Source organism: Conger conger, chromosome 2 (assembly GCF_963514075.1).
Source record: "Conger conger chromosome 2, fConCon1.1, whole genome shotgun sequence".
Lineage (NCBI taxonomy): Eukaryota > Metazoa > Chordata > Actinopteri > Anguilliformes > Congridae > Conger > Conger conger.
In genome coordinates, this window is record NC_083761.1 from 22857179 (window position 1) to 22872973 (window position 15795).

Below are 15795 nucleotides of genomic sequence, written 5' to 3' on the forward strand. Positions count from 1 at the left end.
TCAACATAAAGACCAAAGAAGTGCCAATGCCAGTAAGGTAGGCCATCGTTAGGCTGGCAAACGGCCTGGTAGACCATGGAAGACCAGGATATTGGATGACAGAAGAATCCTTTGAATGGTGAAGAAAAATCCCTTTCTAACTGTTGAACAGATCAAGAACAGTCTCCTGGATGTAGGTATATGTGTGCCAAAGAAGACCAGCAAGAGAAGACTATGCCAGCATAGCCTCAGTGGTTTCACCACAAGATGCAAACTCCTTGGCAAATCTCAAGAATATAATGGCCTGGTTATAGTTTGCAAAAACACCTGTTCTGGCACAAAAGTGTTATGGACAGATCAGATGAGACCATGATGAACCTGTACCAGAGTAATGGAATGAGCAAAGTGTGGAGGCTAATAGGAATGGAACACCCCCTTTTCTGAGGAACATGGAGGTTGGGGTGCTATAGTTTGGGCATGTATGGCTGCCACAGGTTCTGGCTCACGTGTGCTCATTGATGATGTCGCTGGTGACGGCAGCAGCAGGATGAATGCCGAAGTATACAGAAACATCTTGTCAGCTCAGATCCAAGCAAATGCATCAAAAGTGATTGGGCGACGCTTCATCATGCAGCTGGACAATGATCCAAAACATATAGCCAAAGCAACCAAGGAGTTTTTTCGGGCCAAAAAATGCAATGTTCTTAGCTGGCCAAGTCAATCACCTGAACTCAATCCAATTGAGCATGCATTTCACTTGCTGAAGCAGGAGCTGAAGTGGGCTGCAGTACAGGCCTGGCAGAGCATCACCAGGCCAGGTACCCAGCATTTGGGTCTATGGGTCGTAGACTTCAGATAGTCATTGATTGCAAAGGATTTGCAACAAAATATTGAGCAGGATGACTGTATCTCAGTTTGTGTTTATTTGCCAAATTATGCTTGGTCCCCTAAAATTGGGGAGACTATTTATGAAAAGGGCTGTAATTGTTACATGGTTCACCACATAGTGATTGCTTTATTTCAGCTGTTTGTTTGCTGGAGTGTGTAGTGAAAACAACAAAAAAATGTTTCACTGTCCAAATACTTGCGGACTGCACTGTATCTAATCAATTCCAGTTCAATTTCTGTTATAATTTTCATGAATTTAAGTGCATTTTAATGAATTGATTTCCTGAATTGAAAATGGAATGGAGCCCAAACATCATATGTATGTGCTGCTGTTCATTTGATTGAAATAAACATAAAGAAAATTCTGTCCTCCATAGTATGTACTTGTGTGGTGCACAAACGGTGCCACGAGCTCATCATCACTAAATGCCCAGGACTGAAGAAGCAGGAGGACTTACCAGAGGAGGTACATATAAAGATGTTATATACATTCAGATACATTCTGTATTATCTGTAAGTGATTTTCTCCATGCTTTGTGCCAATTCTCAATATTGTTGGTCATCAAAATGTGTGTGTAAATGTAACGTAATGACTAGCAGTTGTGTGATTTGATCTTAAGCTGTCTCTCTGGTGCCCACTGCAGGTGGGGTCCCAACGGTTCAGCGTCAATATACCTCACAAGTTCAGTATTCACAATTACAAAGTCCCGACCTTTTGTGACCACTGTGGCTCCCTGCTTTGGGGCCTGCTCAGACAAGGACTGCAGTGCAAAGGTGAGCATGGCTGAGTCCCCTGGAGCACTCTGGGAAATGTAGTCCCTCCAGTATCTGGTGACTGTGTCTACCTCTGTGCAGCTTGAGGTCAATGGCGAAAAATCATGCTAGCGCTAGTGGTCCAGTTGAATTGTCTTTTCTTGGAGGCATTGCATAATTCTTCTTCTGTTCCTACAGTGTGTAAGATGAATGTACATCGGCGTTGTGAGAACAATGTGGCGCCCAACTGTGGTGTGGACGCTCGGGGAATCGCCAAAGTTCTGTCGGACCTGGGAGTCACCCCAGACAAGATCTCCAGCAGCGCCCAGAGGAGGAAAAAGGCTAGTGAGAGTTTTGAATTTTGAGAATTAATACTTTTTGGCAGGGGTAAGGGCCCTGGTATGACTGCTGCATGAAGTATAATTTTGTTCCACACAGTCTAGTAGGTGGGATATAGATTACCCGTGATGCCTTCTTATTGAACGGTTGTGATTGTCAGTCGTAGTGCTGTTGCTGTAGCTGATATAGCAGTAAACCTCCATCTACCTGTAAATGCAAGATATTTTATTGTGCATTAACAGCTAACAATGTCATATGTAACAATGCCCCTTGGTAATGATGACAATGATGATGATATTGTTGGAGATGATTATTATGATGATATTGATGATTGTGGTGATGATGATAAAGAATGATAATGGTGAAGGCAATCATGAGGATGACGAAGGCTTCCTCTCTCCTCAGTTGAATCCAGGGATTGATCCCCAGCAAACCATTCCTCAGGAGGAAGAGGAAAGCTCAGTTTCTGCTCCTGCTTCACCCTGTGACGAGGGTGTGTACACGCAAACACACGTCGTTCTCAGAATTACAAAGAGCTGTTTTTTTGACCCAGTTGCGTCCATTTCCCATCCACCTCAGTACTTATGAACCTGTCTTCTGTGTCCCCAGACTCGCTGTCCTCTCGTCTGTCCCTGACGGAGGTAAAAGACCAGGAAAACGACAGGAAGTGTCTCTCATTTGATCAGAAGCTCAAACCGGCCTTGTTGTCACCCACGTCGGGCGATGGGGTCCTGGGACGCGTTGAGGAGAAGGATCGTGAAAATGGAGAGGCCAAAATCTTCCACAACAAGAGGATGAACCTGTCAGACTTCCTCTTCATAAAGGTCCTGGGGAAAGGCAGCTTTGGCAAGGTACGCAAGCCTCCATTTTGTGCTTGTGGCGGTGTGAGGAGCGCTTGTAAAGTATTGTGAATTGTGTGTAACCCGCAGTTAGCATGCAGAGACGCTGCAGCATTTTCAGTACTGATGACTGGTACTGAAGCTTCACTTGAAAGACTTTTTGGATTTTTAAGCACTTGCTATTTTGCATTCGGTGAAGTTTAGAACCGAGAAGTGTTAACTAAAAAACTCTGCATCACCCTTCCCTCCCACACATCGAGCAGCACCCCCCTATAAATCCCTACAAATGGCCCCTACAAATACGTAATTTTTTAGGATTGACACTTTAAATGATTGGGCCAGAGAGCTGTCTCCTCCAAGCCTCGGTATGTTAACATCAGCATTATGTGTCCTTTGGTGTACAGTGAGTGATTCACTGTGAGAGAGCAGAACCACAGAACTGGAGGAACAGGCTTTCTACACTCTCAGAAAAAAGGGTTCTTTGGCTTGTCTCCATACTGGAACCCTTTTCAGTTCTTCATGGAACCCTCTATCATAGGTGTGAAGTGTGAAAGCTCCCAGACAAAGAACCCAACAACGAGCCCTTGAACTGGATAGGGTTATTCTATGGAATCACCGGGTGTCTTATGGAAACCATTTTCTCTGAGGGTTTAGCGATGTCTGTGTCCCTTTCCCTGGCTCAGGTGATGCTGGCAGAACTGAGAGGCACAGACGAGGTGTACGCTGTCAAGGTTCTGAAGAAAGATGTGATCCTGCAGGATGACGACGTGGAGTGCACCCTGACAGAGAAACGGATCCTGGCCCTGGCTAGGAGACACCCCTACCTGACACAGCTCTTCTGCTGCTTCCAGACCAAGGTAGCTACTGCTACAAACCACCCTGCCCCACCCGGCCTTGTCCTGGCCTGTCCCATCCTGCTCTGTTACCTCATTATTCATATGAACTTGCATTATGTGATCATGACACAGCTCTGGCCAGGGTTCTGTTAGCACAACCACCATCGATTCTGACCAACCTTAGCATACAAACATTCAGCATTTTGTTGCATTTATTTTCTATGCCTAGTTGCTACAAATGCCCGCAGCTCTTTTGCCCAGCAGTAATTCTTTAGCAGGTTCATAATGCAACATGTTAACATTCACATTCTTTGCTGATTTGGTGCTCTGACGCACTTTCACTTTACCTCAGGATTTAGAAATGAACGCCTGCCAACCCTTCAAATGTACCTGCCCTTTATGCGGCAGGAAATGTATTAGAACCATTCAATTTCAATAGCTTAATAGAGAGTCATGAGGATTTGACCCAGCAAATCTAAGTTTGCAGATTGAGTTCCCAAGCTTTCACAGCATATCAGTTACACAAATGTCTACCTTGCAGTGACATTCATGGGCTAACCAGCAGGTGGCGATACAGAATCGGCAATAAGCTGAGGATGACTGTAAAGAGCAGAAGTCTCTTCCTATGCTCTCTTATCATTAAGCTCATGGCACTTATCGTGTAGAGCAGGGGTGTCAAGCTCCAGTCCTGGAGGGCCACAGTGTCTGCAGATATTTGTGGTTTCCCTTTCAATCAGCAGCCAAATGAGGCCTTGAGAACAAGCTACGTGGACTATTTAGCCAATGAAAGACTTAAATTCATCACTCGTGCTGAAACACAGCCAGCAGACACTGCGTCCCTCCAAGACTGGAGTTTGGTTTAGAGTATGATGCCCCTTGATGTGCTGGATACATTTTGTTCTCTCATCTGTTTCTGGTTGTCAGTAGATGTCGCTGCTAGGCTTCAAACTCTGAGCCTCTTATCACAGTCCTCTTCTCCTGTTTATCAGTGGTTTCATCGCTGGCATGCTGTTATCGGCCTAACTGCTGCAAAATAATGTAAACAGTGTTGCATAAGCATCTGGTTAGACTGATTCAGACCTGTTCAGACCTCTGATGGACGTGTCAGTAGAGGAGAAAGCTGACAATAATAGGACTGTATTTGCGGTGAGATGCATGTATTTTACTGGACGATATGGGGTCATTTGTCCTTTGCGTTTAACCCGTCTGAGATGCTTCGGAGCAGTGGGCAGCCACAATGCGGTGCTCGGGGACCAACTCCAGTTCTGAGGTCAGTGCCTCGGTCAGGGCAATGGCAACAGTACACCTAATCTGACATACATGTCTTTTGATGTGGGCGGAAACTGGATTACTCAGAGGAAACCCACGAGAACACGGGGAGAACGTGCAAACCAAGCAGGGAGTATCCGGACAGGCCCAAACCCAGAATCTCCTTCATGCACGGCAACAGTGCTAGCCACCATGCCGCCCAATTGTTTGCAATTTCTTATTGGAGCATAGTGTTCTAGCGCAGCAGGATGCGATTGGTTATCCTGCAGAAGAACATGTGCAGTGTAGCAGGATGTATAACAGTAGAGTGCAGTAGTATAACAGGCAGGGGCCCTTTAGCAGAAGCTGGCCCCCTGTCATGAGACAATCCCTGTTTCCTCTGCTGCTGAAAATAGGTTAATTTTACTCTCTTCCTGGACTCAAGCAGCCCGGTGAATGTCTTATTGTCCATGTAAAGGGGTGGCGGGGGGGTTTGGAAAGGACTTTGTGCAGACAGAGTTTCCGGTCTGTCTTCAATTTGGCTGAGAGAGCAGAGTTGATTGGATAAAGGGGTCAGGAAAGGTCAGGAAAGTGGCCGGTCTGACCTCGAGCTTTGGGGTTAGTCATTTGAACGCACAGACTGTTCTAGAGGCAGAATATTCCTGAGTACTAGCAATAATAGAAACCAGTCTGTTTCCAGCTTCCAGCTCTGTAGTTGGAAAGGGGTATGATAAGCCAGCCTGGTTTCAGCTCTGCGGAGGAGGAATATAATGGGCCAGTCTGATTTCAGCTCTGTAGTACTCAAGGGGTATAATGTGTGGCCACACTGACCTGGTTCCACACTGACCTGCAAGCAGTCTTAACCGGGAAACATTTAGAAAGCTGGAACTGCATGATCAATGATGTGGTTTTTCAGTTTCTCTGAACTGATCCCCCCCCCCCCCCCCCCTTCTCTGGATCTGTGCCACATTTGTTTTGGGAATTTCACAGACATGCGCATCCCTCCCACTGGTTTATCTTATGTTGTTGTTTGACTAATCAGCACGCCCCATTGTGTTGCCCCCCTCGCCCCCGGATCACGAGGACCCTTGCAGGAACCAGGAGGGAAGTGGACATCCCCACCCCTTTATCTTCTTACTGGCATCCCTCCAGGGCAAACAAGAAGTGATTGCTGGGCCAAACACGCCTTGACTCTGCTCTGGCTAAAATGGCTGCTCCATATCGGGCTGTAAGCTCCATGAGAAATGTTTTATTTTTGTGGCGCGTTGCATTTTCTCCCTTTCTCCCACCAGTTAGCTGCTCACTGAGCTTTATTTAAGGTCCTGCTCCACCGAAAACACATCTTTGGTCTTCCAGATAATTTCAGAGGTACATACTTCATACCAGGAGGTATGGACTTGAAAAGATAAATTCCAACAAAATATGTAAATTGCTAATTTGCATACTTTATTCGAGATGGTGGAAATTAATTCAAATACAAATACTAATTCGTTTTTGTAGCAATCTATAATCTGAACCAAGTAAAATGTCATTCTAATTCTTTCAGCTTCTAAATAGCCATGGTTTAAGGATCTGGGGAGTATTTCATAAAGCTGGATTACAGAGGTAGCTTGCTAGCTAACTGCACTGAGTAAAACCTGGAACAGCTTTTGGGAGAGTTTTACTCAATACCGCTGGCTTCTTACATATTAGCGCATTGAATGTGTAAAACCACATTAATTTTGGCGGGAGGGTTGGTCCCCGACACCAAACTAGTCCAGATGCTGAAAATAGCTAATGCAAAGATATTTATAGGTTCATTTAAAATGTATTTGCTATTGCCTAAAAAGTGCCAATGATAAAAGGTATCGGAAAGGCAGTTCAGTTATATAAAAATTATCTATTATACCTATAATTAAATCGTTTTTCTAGGTTTTCTCCTCAGACCACTGATGTTATGCATTTTTGTGATGCCCTGTATCCTTTGCTGTTTGATTGGCTCAGTCTAAATTGCCCCTTGCCCTCACCTCCTATTGAGTCCTGAATGTTCTGGTCACCCCACAGCTATGTTGCGACTGGTTCATTTTCAAGCCATGGAACGTGGGAATTTTCCAGCAGTTGCTGTGGCCTGACGACCTCTGGAATGAGGGGAAAGTTCACTTATTTTCTCATTTCCCCGTCTTCTACTGCTCCCTCTCTCTCTCTTTCTCTTTAACTCTCTCTGTCTCTTGTCTGACAAAGAATTATTCGATGTGGCTTGGTTTCAATTTTCCCACATGGGTTTTCCATATAATAACAGCATTTTATGTCTTTGCACGTTTGAGGCTGGTACTTCATTAGTTTCAGATGCATAACTCATCTAGCTGGGATTTGGTCTGAAATGCTCAACCAGCTAAATCATGTTGAGCTGGGAGCTGGTCTGAACTGGTCAACCAGCTACCAGCTGTTTCAAAACCTAGCTTGAGATGTTTATTTCAGCAGGGGGAGTACTCCTATATAGAAAGTGTTAGAGAGAGAGCTAGGCTAGAGGAGAGTTTTCACTTGACGACAGTATTCTTATGAGTATCTAATTTAGCGGTAACCTACGCAACCAGGATCGATTCATCAAGTCCTTTACCAGTCAGTTCCTAGTCCGCATTGCAATATACCTTTTTAAAAAGTGGTGTGCAGAACCAGCTGGACCTAGTGACCCTTGACTTACTAAGCTTTGAGTGCTCTGAGCCGAGCTCTCAGTTTTGACACTATTTAATAAGAGAGCAACCAATCAAATCAGTTTGGATTGGCAACACTTGCAATATAGTACAAGTCAGACAGTACCAGTAGCTTTTTGTTTGAAGTCTGTGTGTGTGTGTGTGTGTGTGTGTGTGTGTGTACAGTATGTGTGGTAGATCCCAGTAGGAATGAGTGCTTTGTGCGATCAGGTCACCCTTCATCCTCTGATGAAGGTCAAACATTCTTCACCATTAGAGATCCACACACAATATAGTTCATTAAAATAATAATTTTCTTTGATAGAACCTGCTGTTCTAAATTGACACAGTGAGGATTTGTTCAGATAAAGAGCAATGCTTTGAATAAAGAGCAGTGCTTGGAATGCATACTGTGGCACGTTGGCTCGGTTTGCGGGAAGGATGCAGGGCAATCTGAGGACCACGCCTACTGGTTAAGTAAGCACACTCCTGAACTACCTTATGAATCAGTCCAGGAGTTTATAAGGTGTGCTTCTTTGCACAGTAGGCAGGTGAGACCAGGGGAACCGCTGTCTGAGAAAGAGGTGTTTGCGGAGGCAGAGCTGGCTGCAAGTGAAGCTGAAAAGCTACCGTTCAGCTTTTGGTTTACTTTGCCTTTATTATTTTAGTTTGTTATTTTTACCTAGATCCTGTGAGGGTGAAGTGAGAAGACTTTTTGTTGAGTTAACAGTTCTGTGTCGTCTCGTTCGTGGGCAGATGAATAAAACACCAGTACAATCTGGAATTTCCAAACCATGTCTAGCTGGTCTGTCCTCTCCGGTGTGTGTGACTCATACAATGTCTCTTACAGGATTGATGGTAACTATGGCTACAGTTTAGAGTCAAGGACAGTGTATTCAGAAGAGGAATACATTTGTAGGAAGTATTAAATAAAAATTTGGTTAAATATCTTTTTTAAAAGTACTGTCAATTGTTATTGATCAGTTCTGTATTTTTAAAATGTCGATTAAAAAAACGTTATCCTAATAATAATAATAATAATAATAATGCCTTTCATTTGTAGTGCACTTTACATTTGGAGACCAAATCTCAAAGTGCTACAGGATAAAAACGGGGATAAAACACCCAAAGGCATGTATAAAATGTAAAAACTAAGAAAAAGCTTTGGTAAAGAGGTAGGTTTTTAGTCCTCTTTTAAAAGCATCAGTGGTCTGTGGTGCTCTCAGGTAGTCAGGGAGGGCCCCCCCTTTTAAGAGGCCCTCCTGACCCCCTTTTAAGATGTTACTATTTTTCATGAATGAAGAAAAAGCTAAAGGTGTTTAATTAAGGTGATGATGTCCAACTGTGAAGTAGTCACTTGTGTGCATGCTGTTTGAGAACATTAAAATGTCTGATTTCAGCCTGTGGCCCAAGTCAGGCCCGACTCTAATCCAGGCTCCCACTGACAAAGGCCTAAGGTGTTGTCCAATGAGACCTCTATTTCAGCAGTTACCAAGAGGGGGGAGGATGAATCAGAGACAGGTTTACTGTTATGTTTACTCTGGCGTTACTGGTGTCAGACTGGCTGGTGTCCCTTCATTTCTGGGCACATTTAAGGAAGCAGTTTTGAGCTTCCTGTTTTTGTATTTTTATTACGTGTTGGCAGAGCTTGCTACTAGCATAAATACTTTGTGTAGTCATTTAGAGCCACAACCATCCCTGGGCCACAGAATTATTATTATTTTTTTTTAAAAGACATTTAAGCCATAAATATAATTGTACAGTATTGTTTTCTTATGTGCCTGCAGCGATCCGTTCCCCAGCCCGCAAACACATAATGTAACATAAACATTTTATATGAAGGGACATGCCTACAAGCCACATTTACCACATAGGAAGGTGTATTGCATGGAACACCCCTTATCAAATTTTTGTTTTCTTTGTTTCTAGTGCCCGGGAACCATTATCTTTTATCCACATATTTTATCTGTAATTCTCCTGTAATTATTCCTGAAATATAAACAGAGGCTAAATTCTGAATGACAAGAAAATCATGCAGGCCCGATGGCTGTCCAGGATCAGAGTTAGGACCATTAAGCCAATTAGTTTGAAGCATAGCTAGGGTTGTCTTTTCAGTGGCATGTCTCGATTCCAGACTGGTTCATCAATGTAAATTGTTACAAAAGGCTTCATATTTTATCGTAGATATATTTACCCTTTAATTTTCATTTTTAAAACAATTCATTTACATCGAAATTGATTGTAGAGTACAATAAAACACAACAAAACACAACAAAACTAATAGTTATACATCTATGCCCCCCCTCCCCCCTTCCTTCCACCCCAACCTCAAAGGACCGGCTCTTCTTTGTGATGGAGTACGTAAACGGAGGCGACCTGATGTTCCAGATACAGCGGTCTCGCAAGTTTGATGAGTCACGGTCGCGCTTCTACGCCGCTGAAGTTACCTCTGCACTTATGTTCCTCCATCGGAACGGAGTCATATACAGGTATGATGCATCGATGGGTGGGTGATGGGGACAGGGGAGATGGGGTGTAATGCAGGTATGACTCACCTGGCATGAGGGAGCCATGTGGTGCAGTCGTAGACAGATACAACACAGAGGGTTAAGGGACAGAGGCCTGGATTTAGCCAACATTTTTCTTGGAATGTGTAGACAAGTTTTATAGAGGGAAGTTTTTGCAGTGCTTAGACCAGTGTGTTTTTCACATCAGTTTTGGTGTTTACGGAACCATCTTGGATTTTATGAGGGAGATAAAAACTGGAATTTATTTGTGAGTCCCAGTTAAGGATGATGTTGATTTAATTTTCTGGTAGGATAGAACTGTTAAGGCGTGTGGCCCTGGCGGGGTTTACCAGGCTACTTGGCCTGGCGACTTCAGGCTGGGTCCAAATCTCTACCTCCAGGGCAACTTTTGTCTGTGGTTTCCTGAAGGATGACAAAGTAAAATGTTGACATAAAATTATATTTCTCTTTTTATATCTGTATTATTCTAGCCCATGCCCTCCAACTCAAATTCATCAGCCTTTACTGACATGGTCAGCTTTGCCAGAAATCCATGGCAGTAAAGCAGTGTAAAGGACTTCTATATACACCATCCAACACAGTGTCTTTTCCTGTTTGTATATGAACTGGGTTCAGATCTGGTCTCAGATCAGCTGAAAAAATCAACGGAAGTGGTTTTGGAAGCATACGTGTCCAAGAAGCTGAGCATTGAAGGATTTGTTTACTTCCGTATGTTTACTGTGCTACTTTTCTTTACGTGATTTATCTTTTCTTGGGTCGTTATACTGTCTCTTCTCTCACTTTCTTCTGTCTATTTTGTTTTTCATTCTTCCTCTCTCCGTTTCCTCTCAATCCATTAGATGATTGCACCCATATACATGGGGCTGCTGCTTTTTTTGGATGATGCCTATATTTGGTTAAATGTGCACAAAACTATTTTATTACTTTATTAATTTATCTTATTTTCTTGCAGACAGGATTGATACCTGAGTGGTTTCACAATTTTTTTTCTTCATAAAGCATGCTTATCACATTTATTGATGTGATCTTTCACATGAGTTAACTTAAGATCATGTTTACTACGGTCAACTGTCCTACCAAAATGTATACACACACATATTTATAGCTGTACACACATTTAACATTTATTTAAAAATGAATGATTTATAAACATACAGTGGCTACAAAAGCGGCTACTTGATACATATGCAAAATAAATGCTTTAATTCAAAAAATTATACAGTTAATGACATAAGCTTCATTTCCAACATGTGTAAAGCAGTTTGCTTTATTAATTATTCAATTCACTGTGCTTAAGCCTTTCAACTTTGCCCTTCCCCCTGTAGAGGGCAATTTCCACCTATTTTGTACTATTCCTATAGGATTTACTGGTTGAAGACTAAAGACAAGGCTTGTACCATTCACAAATTTGAGACAGGACAAATGTATGTCAGAGCACGTACATGCAGTGTACACAAAAGTTATACTAAAATACAAAATAATTGCAAATATTTTTAATTTAGCACTGAATTTATATTTGTGCATAAACCTGATGTCAACTTGTGTATAAAATATGGTAAAGATATCAACAGGCATTCAAATTCGACATGAGTTTTCCCACAACTGCACTGAGATGCCCTCAAGTGTCCCCAAATCTCTCCAAATAATATTTTTTTTATATGAAATCTTAAGAAAATGTACCTTCATGTGTTTTAGTCACTTATATGAGAGTATGTTATTATAAAGCTCTCCAAAGTGTTCAAAAGGCTCTCCAAAAAGGATTATTCAACCTATTCAACCTTGGCAAAGTTTACTGCTACATTAAAATATCTCAAATTGTATAGAGGCCCATATTGGCACAAATGTAAAATTATTAGACCAGTCGCCTACGTTAAAATAGACCCGGTGGTATCAAAATATATCAGGCAAATATTGCACTCCCAACGGAGTGCACAACCCAACCAAGTTCTTAACAGCAGCATGTTTACAGATTTCAAGCCAATCAAGTCTGTCAGGCAGAAGCCATAGGGAAGATGGATGAACATGAAGAATAGGGAAGACAGATGAACATGAAGAATTATTGTTTTAACCGATGCATTTTTAAAAATGACACGCAATCGACCAGCATGCCTGGATGTAAACTACAGGGATTTAACTAGCCTACAGACTGCTGTAACTGTGAGGTTACACTGCACAATGTCAATGTAAATGTAAATCTTTAATTTAATTAAAATCTTCTAATCTGATAAATCCATGGTCAAAGTCCCTTAGATGACATTTCTGAAAAAGAGTTAAACCTCTTTACCACCAGTTGCTGCCACATGATTGGTTGATTAAATATTTGCATTAGCAAGCTGGTGTACAGGTCTATCTAAGAGTGAATGTATTCTAAGGCATTCCGTGGAAATATTGAATGCAGATATCAAATGAAGAGAAAGTCATTGGGCCAAATAACCTAGCATAAGAATTACGAATTGTGTAAAGAATTTAAACAATCATATCACTTGAATAGAGCATGATTGAATTCCAAGTATTTTTGTATTTGTATTTAAACCTGGATCGCTTGTGCAGTTGACTCCTTACCTATAGTAGGGGTCGTGAATAGGGCCACAAAAGCATGGAGACCTGTTGTAGGTTGGTTGGGAGGTTTGCGTGTGTGTGTGTGTGTGTGTGTGTGTGTGTGTGTGTGTGTGTGTGTGTGTGTGTGTGTGTGTGATGTGATGCACAGGACAGTAAACAACAGTTCAGGTTACTCAGGAGTCAAATCTTTGCCTCATTCAGGAGTGCCTGTTGCCATGGTGTCCACTGCAAATAGGCCAGAAGATCTTATCTGTTTCAAGTGTTACCAGAAGAGCTCAGTAAACACTACTGCAAAACAACATGCACGGCACAGAGACAAATTGTCGAAAAAATACCTTACATGGAACACTTGCTTGCTTACCGTTTTGTTGTTTCACATGTGCTTAAGTGACGTCATTACCAGGTCTCTTGTAAATGAGATGTTTTTACTTAATTGGGACACCCTGGCTAAGTAGATATAGAAACAATTATTATTACATAATACATTATAGCCCCATCCTGTCTGTCTGTGCAAACATAAAGCCACATAGAGACAAAAATGGCATGTTTTTGGTCTCTTCTGACTATGTTTACGCTCCAGATCACCATTTTTATGGTGAGTTTAGTTCTGCTGCTTCTGTTCACTCCATAGTTCAACAGCTAAGCTGCATTAGTTATGTGTCACAGGTGTACCTTTCATGGGCCACTGGAAGAGGACTGCAAGTACTTAGTCTGCACGAATCTCCAGTGTATTATGACTGACAGCCAGCCAGTTATGGGCCAGTCTGCAGAACTGTCAACTGTCGTTGAGACTTGTATGCTCAGAATTTGATACCACAAGCATGATGTATTCTGTCTGCAAATTTTTCATTGGGCAAACACACTGGGAAGTTAAATATTAGCCTCACAAATGGATGTATCTCCAGTTTCTTGATTGTGTTGGTGCTTTGTGCAAAATAATACCCCTAATACCTTTTGAAATTGCAACAAAATTTGCATAATCAAGGGAACACTTTTGTTTTACTTAAGAACAAGGGGAATGTGATATTTATTGGCTGACATCACATTGTGAAAAAGTTTTTGTGACATGCAAGCATCATGGTGCCAGTGTGTGGATTAATTTACTCAGCAATGCATGGAGAACACGGCCAAGACTTCCCTGGTTGATTTATTGTGTTTGTACAGTATAGTGACACGCCCACAGTATTTAGTTGCAGACAGGTGTTGGAGCTATTTTTATATAGGTTTCTGGACCTGGTTATATGTTCCTTCTGAGAAGGAAGCCTGGTACAAACCTTCTTACTTCCTTATTTCCTATTGTCCTGTTTCCTTGTTCCACCAGGCATGGTAAAATAGAGGATGATTGTAATATTGTAGGCTATCATATTTTCATGGAAAGTATGACGACTGACCATAACATGAGTGAGACATGCTCTAACTTGCCTAAATCATACCAAAACAAGGCCTGATAAACTCAATTTCTTGTCCAACATAACACCACAAACTTCTATTAAACATGCTTTGATTAGCCTATAAATACCATCACTATTTTAGACCTTATTCGGGAATGTCTAATCTAATTGTAAAATGGCAGTTATCCTAAGATTGTTCACAGAACTGCTGGTCACTGGATGTTTTTTCACACCATTCTCTGTAAACTCTAGAGACTGTTGTGCATGAAAATCCCAGGAAATCAGCCATTTCTCAGATACTGAAACCACCCCATCTGGCACTAGCAATCCAGGGTCAAAGTCACAAAGATCACATTTCTTCCCCATTCTGATGTTTGGTCTGAACAACAGCTGAACCTCTTGGCCATATCTACTGTACATGCTTTTATGCATTGAGTTGTCACCACCCGATTGGCTGATTAGATATTGGCATTAATGAGCTGGTGTACAGGCCTACCTAAGGAGGTGGTCACTGAGTGTATTTATATATGCATACATATTCCATACAAGACGGTGTGCTTTACACAAGCTGTTCATGTAAATACCATAGAATCCAAATAAAACCAATTCAGTTCCCGTAATGCTTGTCTTTCAGGTTTAGTTCTCACCCTTGGAACACTTAAAAGACCAATCTATGATCTAAGGTATCTAGAAGGTTCCTAATCTTAAGATCATGTCACGTAAGTGCACAGCCCTTAAGAGTTTTGCAAACCAATAAAGAACATTTCAATCAATTTTGGAGTCAGTGTCAGTGTGAATTCAGGACAGGTTTCTTCTTTCTTGTTTTTGTAAAAAATCCATGCTGTATTAGGTGCCCAATTGACCAATTGTTTTCTTTGAAAAGAGAAACCTGAGAAAGTCAAAATTTTGCTCAAGGTTTGACACGGTTTACTGTGAATGAGATTACTGTCCTGGTTTTCAGGCGGAATAGACCACGCAGGTCTGTAAACCTGGGGGAATGGAGTTTGAATCGCTCATATCTGACTTCGGCAATGCACAGGGCTCCGATTCCTCAAACAGACCCAGAACAGTAGATGGGCTGAGTTGATGTAGTTGAGTAGATGGGAGGAGTTACTGGTTCAATGGGAGTCAATAAAACAACAACAACAACAAAAAAAACACAAGGAAAACAAGAAGGGCTTTCAGTTTGTGTGGTGTGTTAAAAAATATGTGCTTGATGCACTCATAGGTGTGTGTGTGAGTATGTGTTTGCATGTGTCTGCATAAGCACGTGTTGTGCTCTAGATAAAAGCACAGCATTCTTTTATGAACTGAAATATGATGTTTACATACTCTATCACCAGAGGCAGCCGTTACATCTGAAGCATCTGAGTCATAAAGGACTGCTTTTCTGGTGAAGGGGTCTGGACTAATATACACATTTATAGGGCATTGTCCAGGTTGAATTGTAGCCTTGAAACCAGGATCACACCTGCATCCCATGGGTCCAGTTTTACCCCAAGTTTTACCCCACCCTGTATGGTGCCCCTCACATTAGTAATCAGATGTTGCATGATGCATGGCAGCCATTTTGCAACAGGCGGTCACCACACACATCAGCTGAGGTGAAGATTTAGACAGATTTAGCCAGGTTCAGCGAGCCAAGTTGGGCATTCAGCAAGGATACCAAGGCGATGAGTGTCCCATGGAGCCTTGGGAAACATATGATATGCTCTACCAAACGGTCAAGCAGAACATTAAAGAGTTTAAAGGAAACAACTGGCATT

At 42.1% G+C, this 15795-nt stretch overlaps 1 protein-coding gene across 1 annotated transcript in view; it reads left to right on the plus strand.

The window, feature by feature from the left end:
* LOC133116762 (protein kinase C epsilon type-like) overlaps nt 1–15795 on the plus strand; it is a 53690-nt gene that overhangs the window by 32233 nt on the left and 5662 nt on the right. The window contains exons 6-12 of the mRNA XM_061226680.1: nt 1245–1333; nt 1512–1641; nt 1819–1961; nt 2365–2452; nt 2569–2810; nt 3482–3655; nt 9886–10040. Coding sequence (XP_061082664.1) covers nt 1245–1333; nt 1512–1641; nt 1819–1961; nt 2365–2452; nt 2569–2810; nt 3482–3655; nt 9886–10040 — 1021 coding nt within the window. The remainder of the gene's footprint in view (nt 1–1244; nt 1334–1511; nt 1642–1818; nt 1962–2364; nt 2453–2568; nt 2811–3481; nt 3656–9885; nt 10041–15795) is intronic.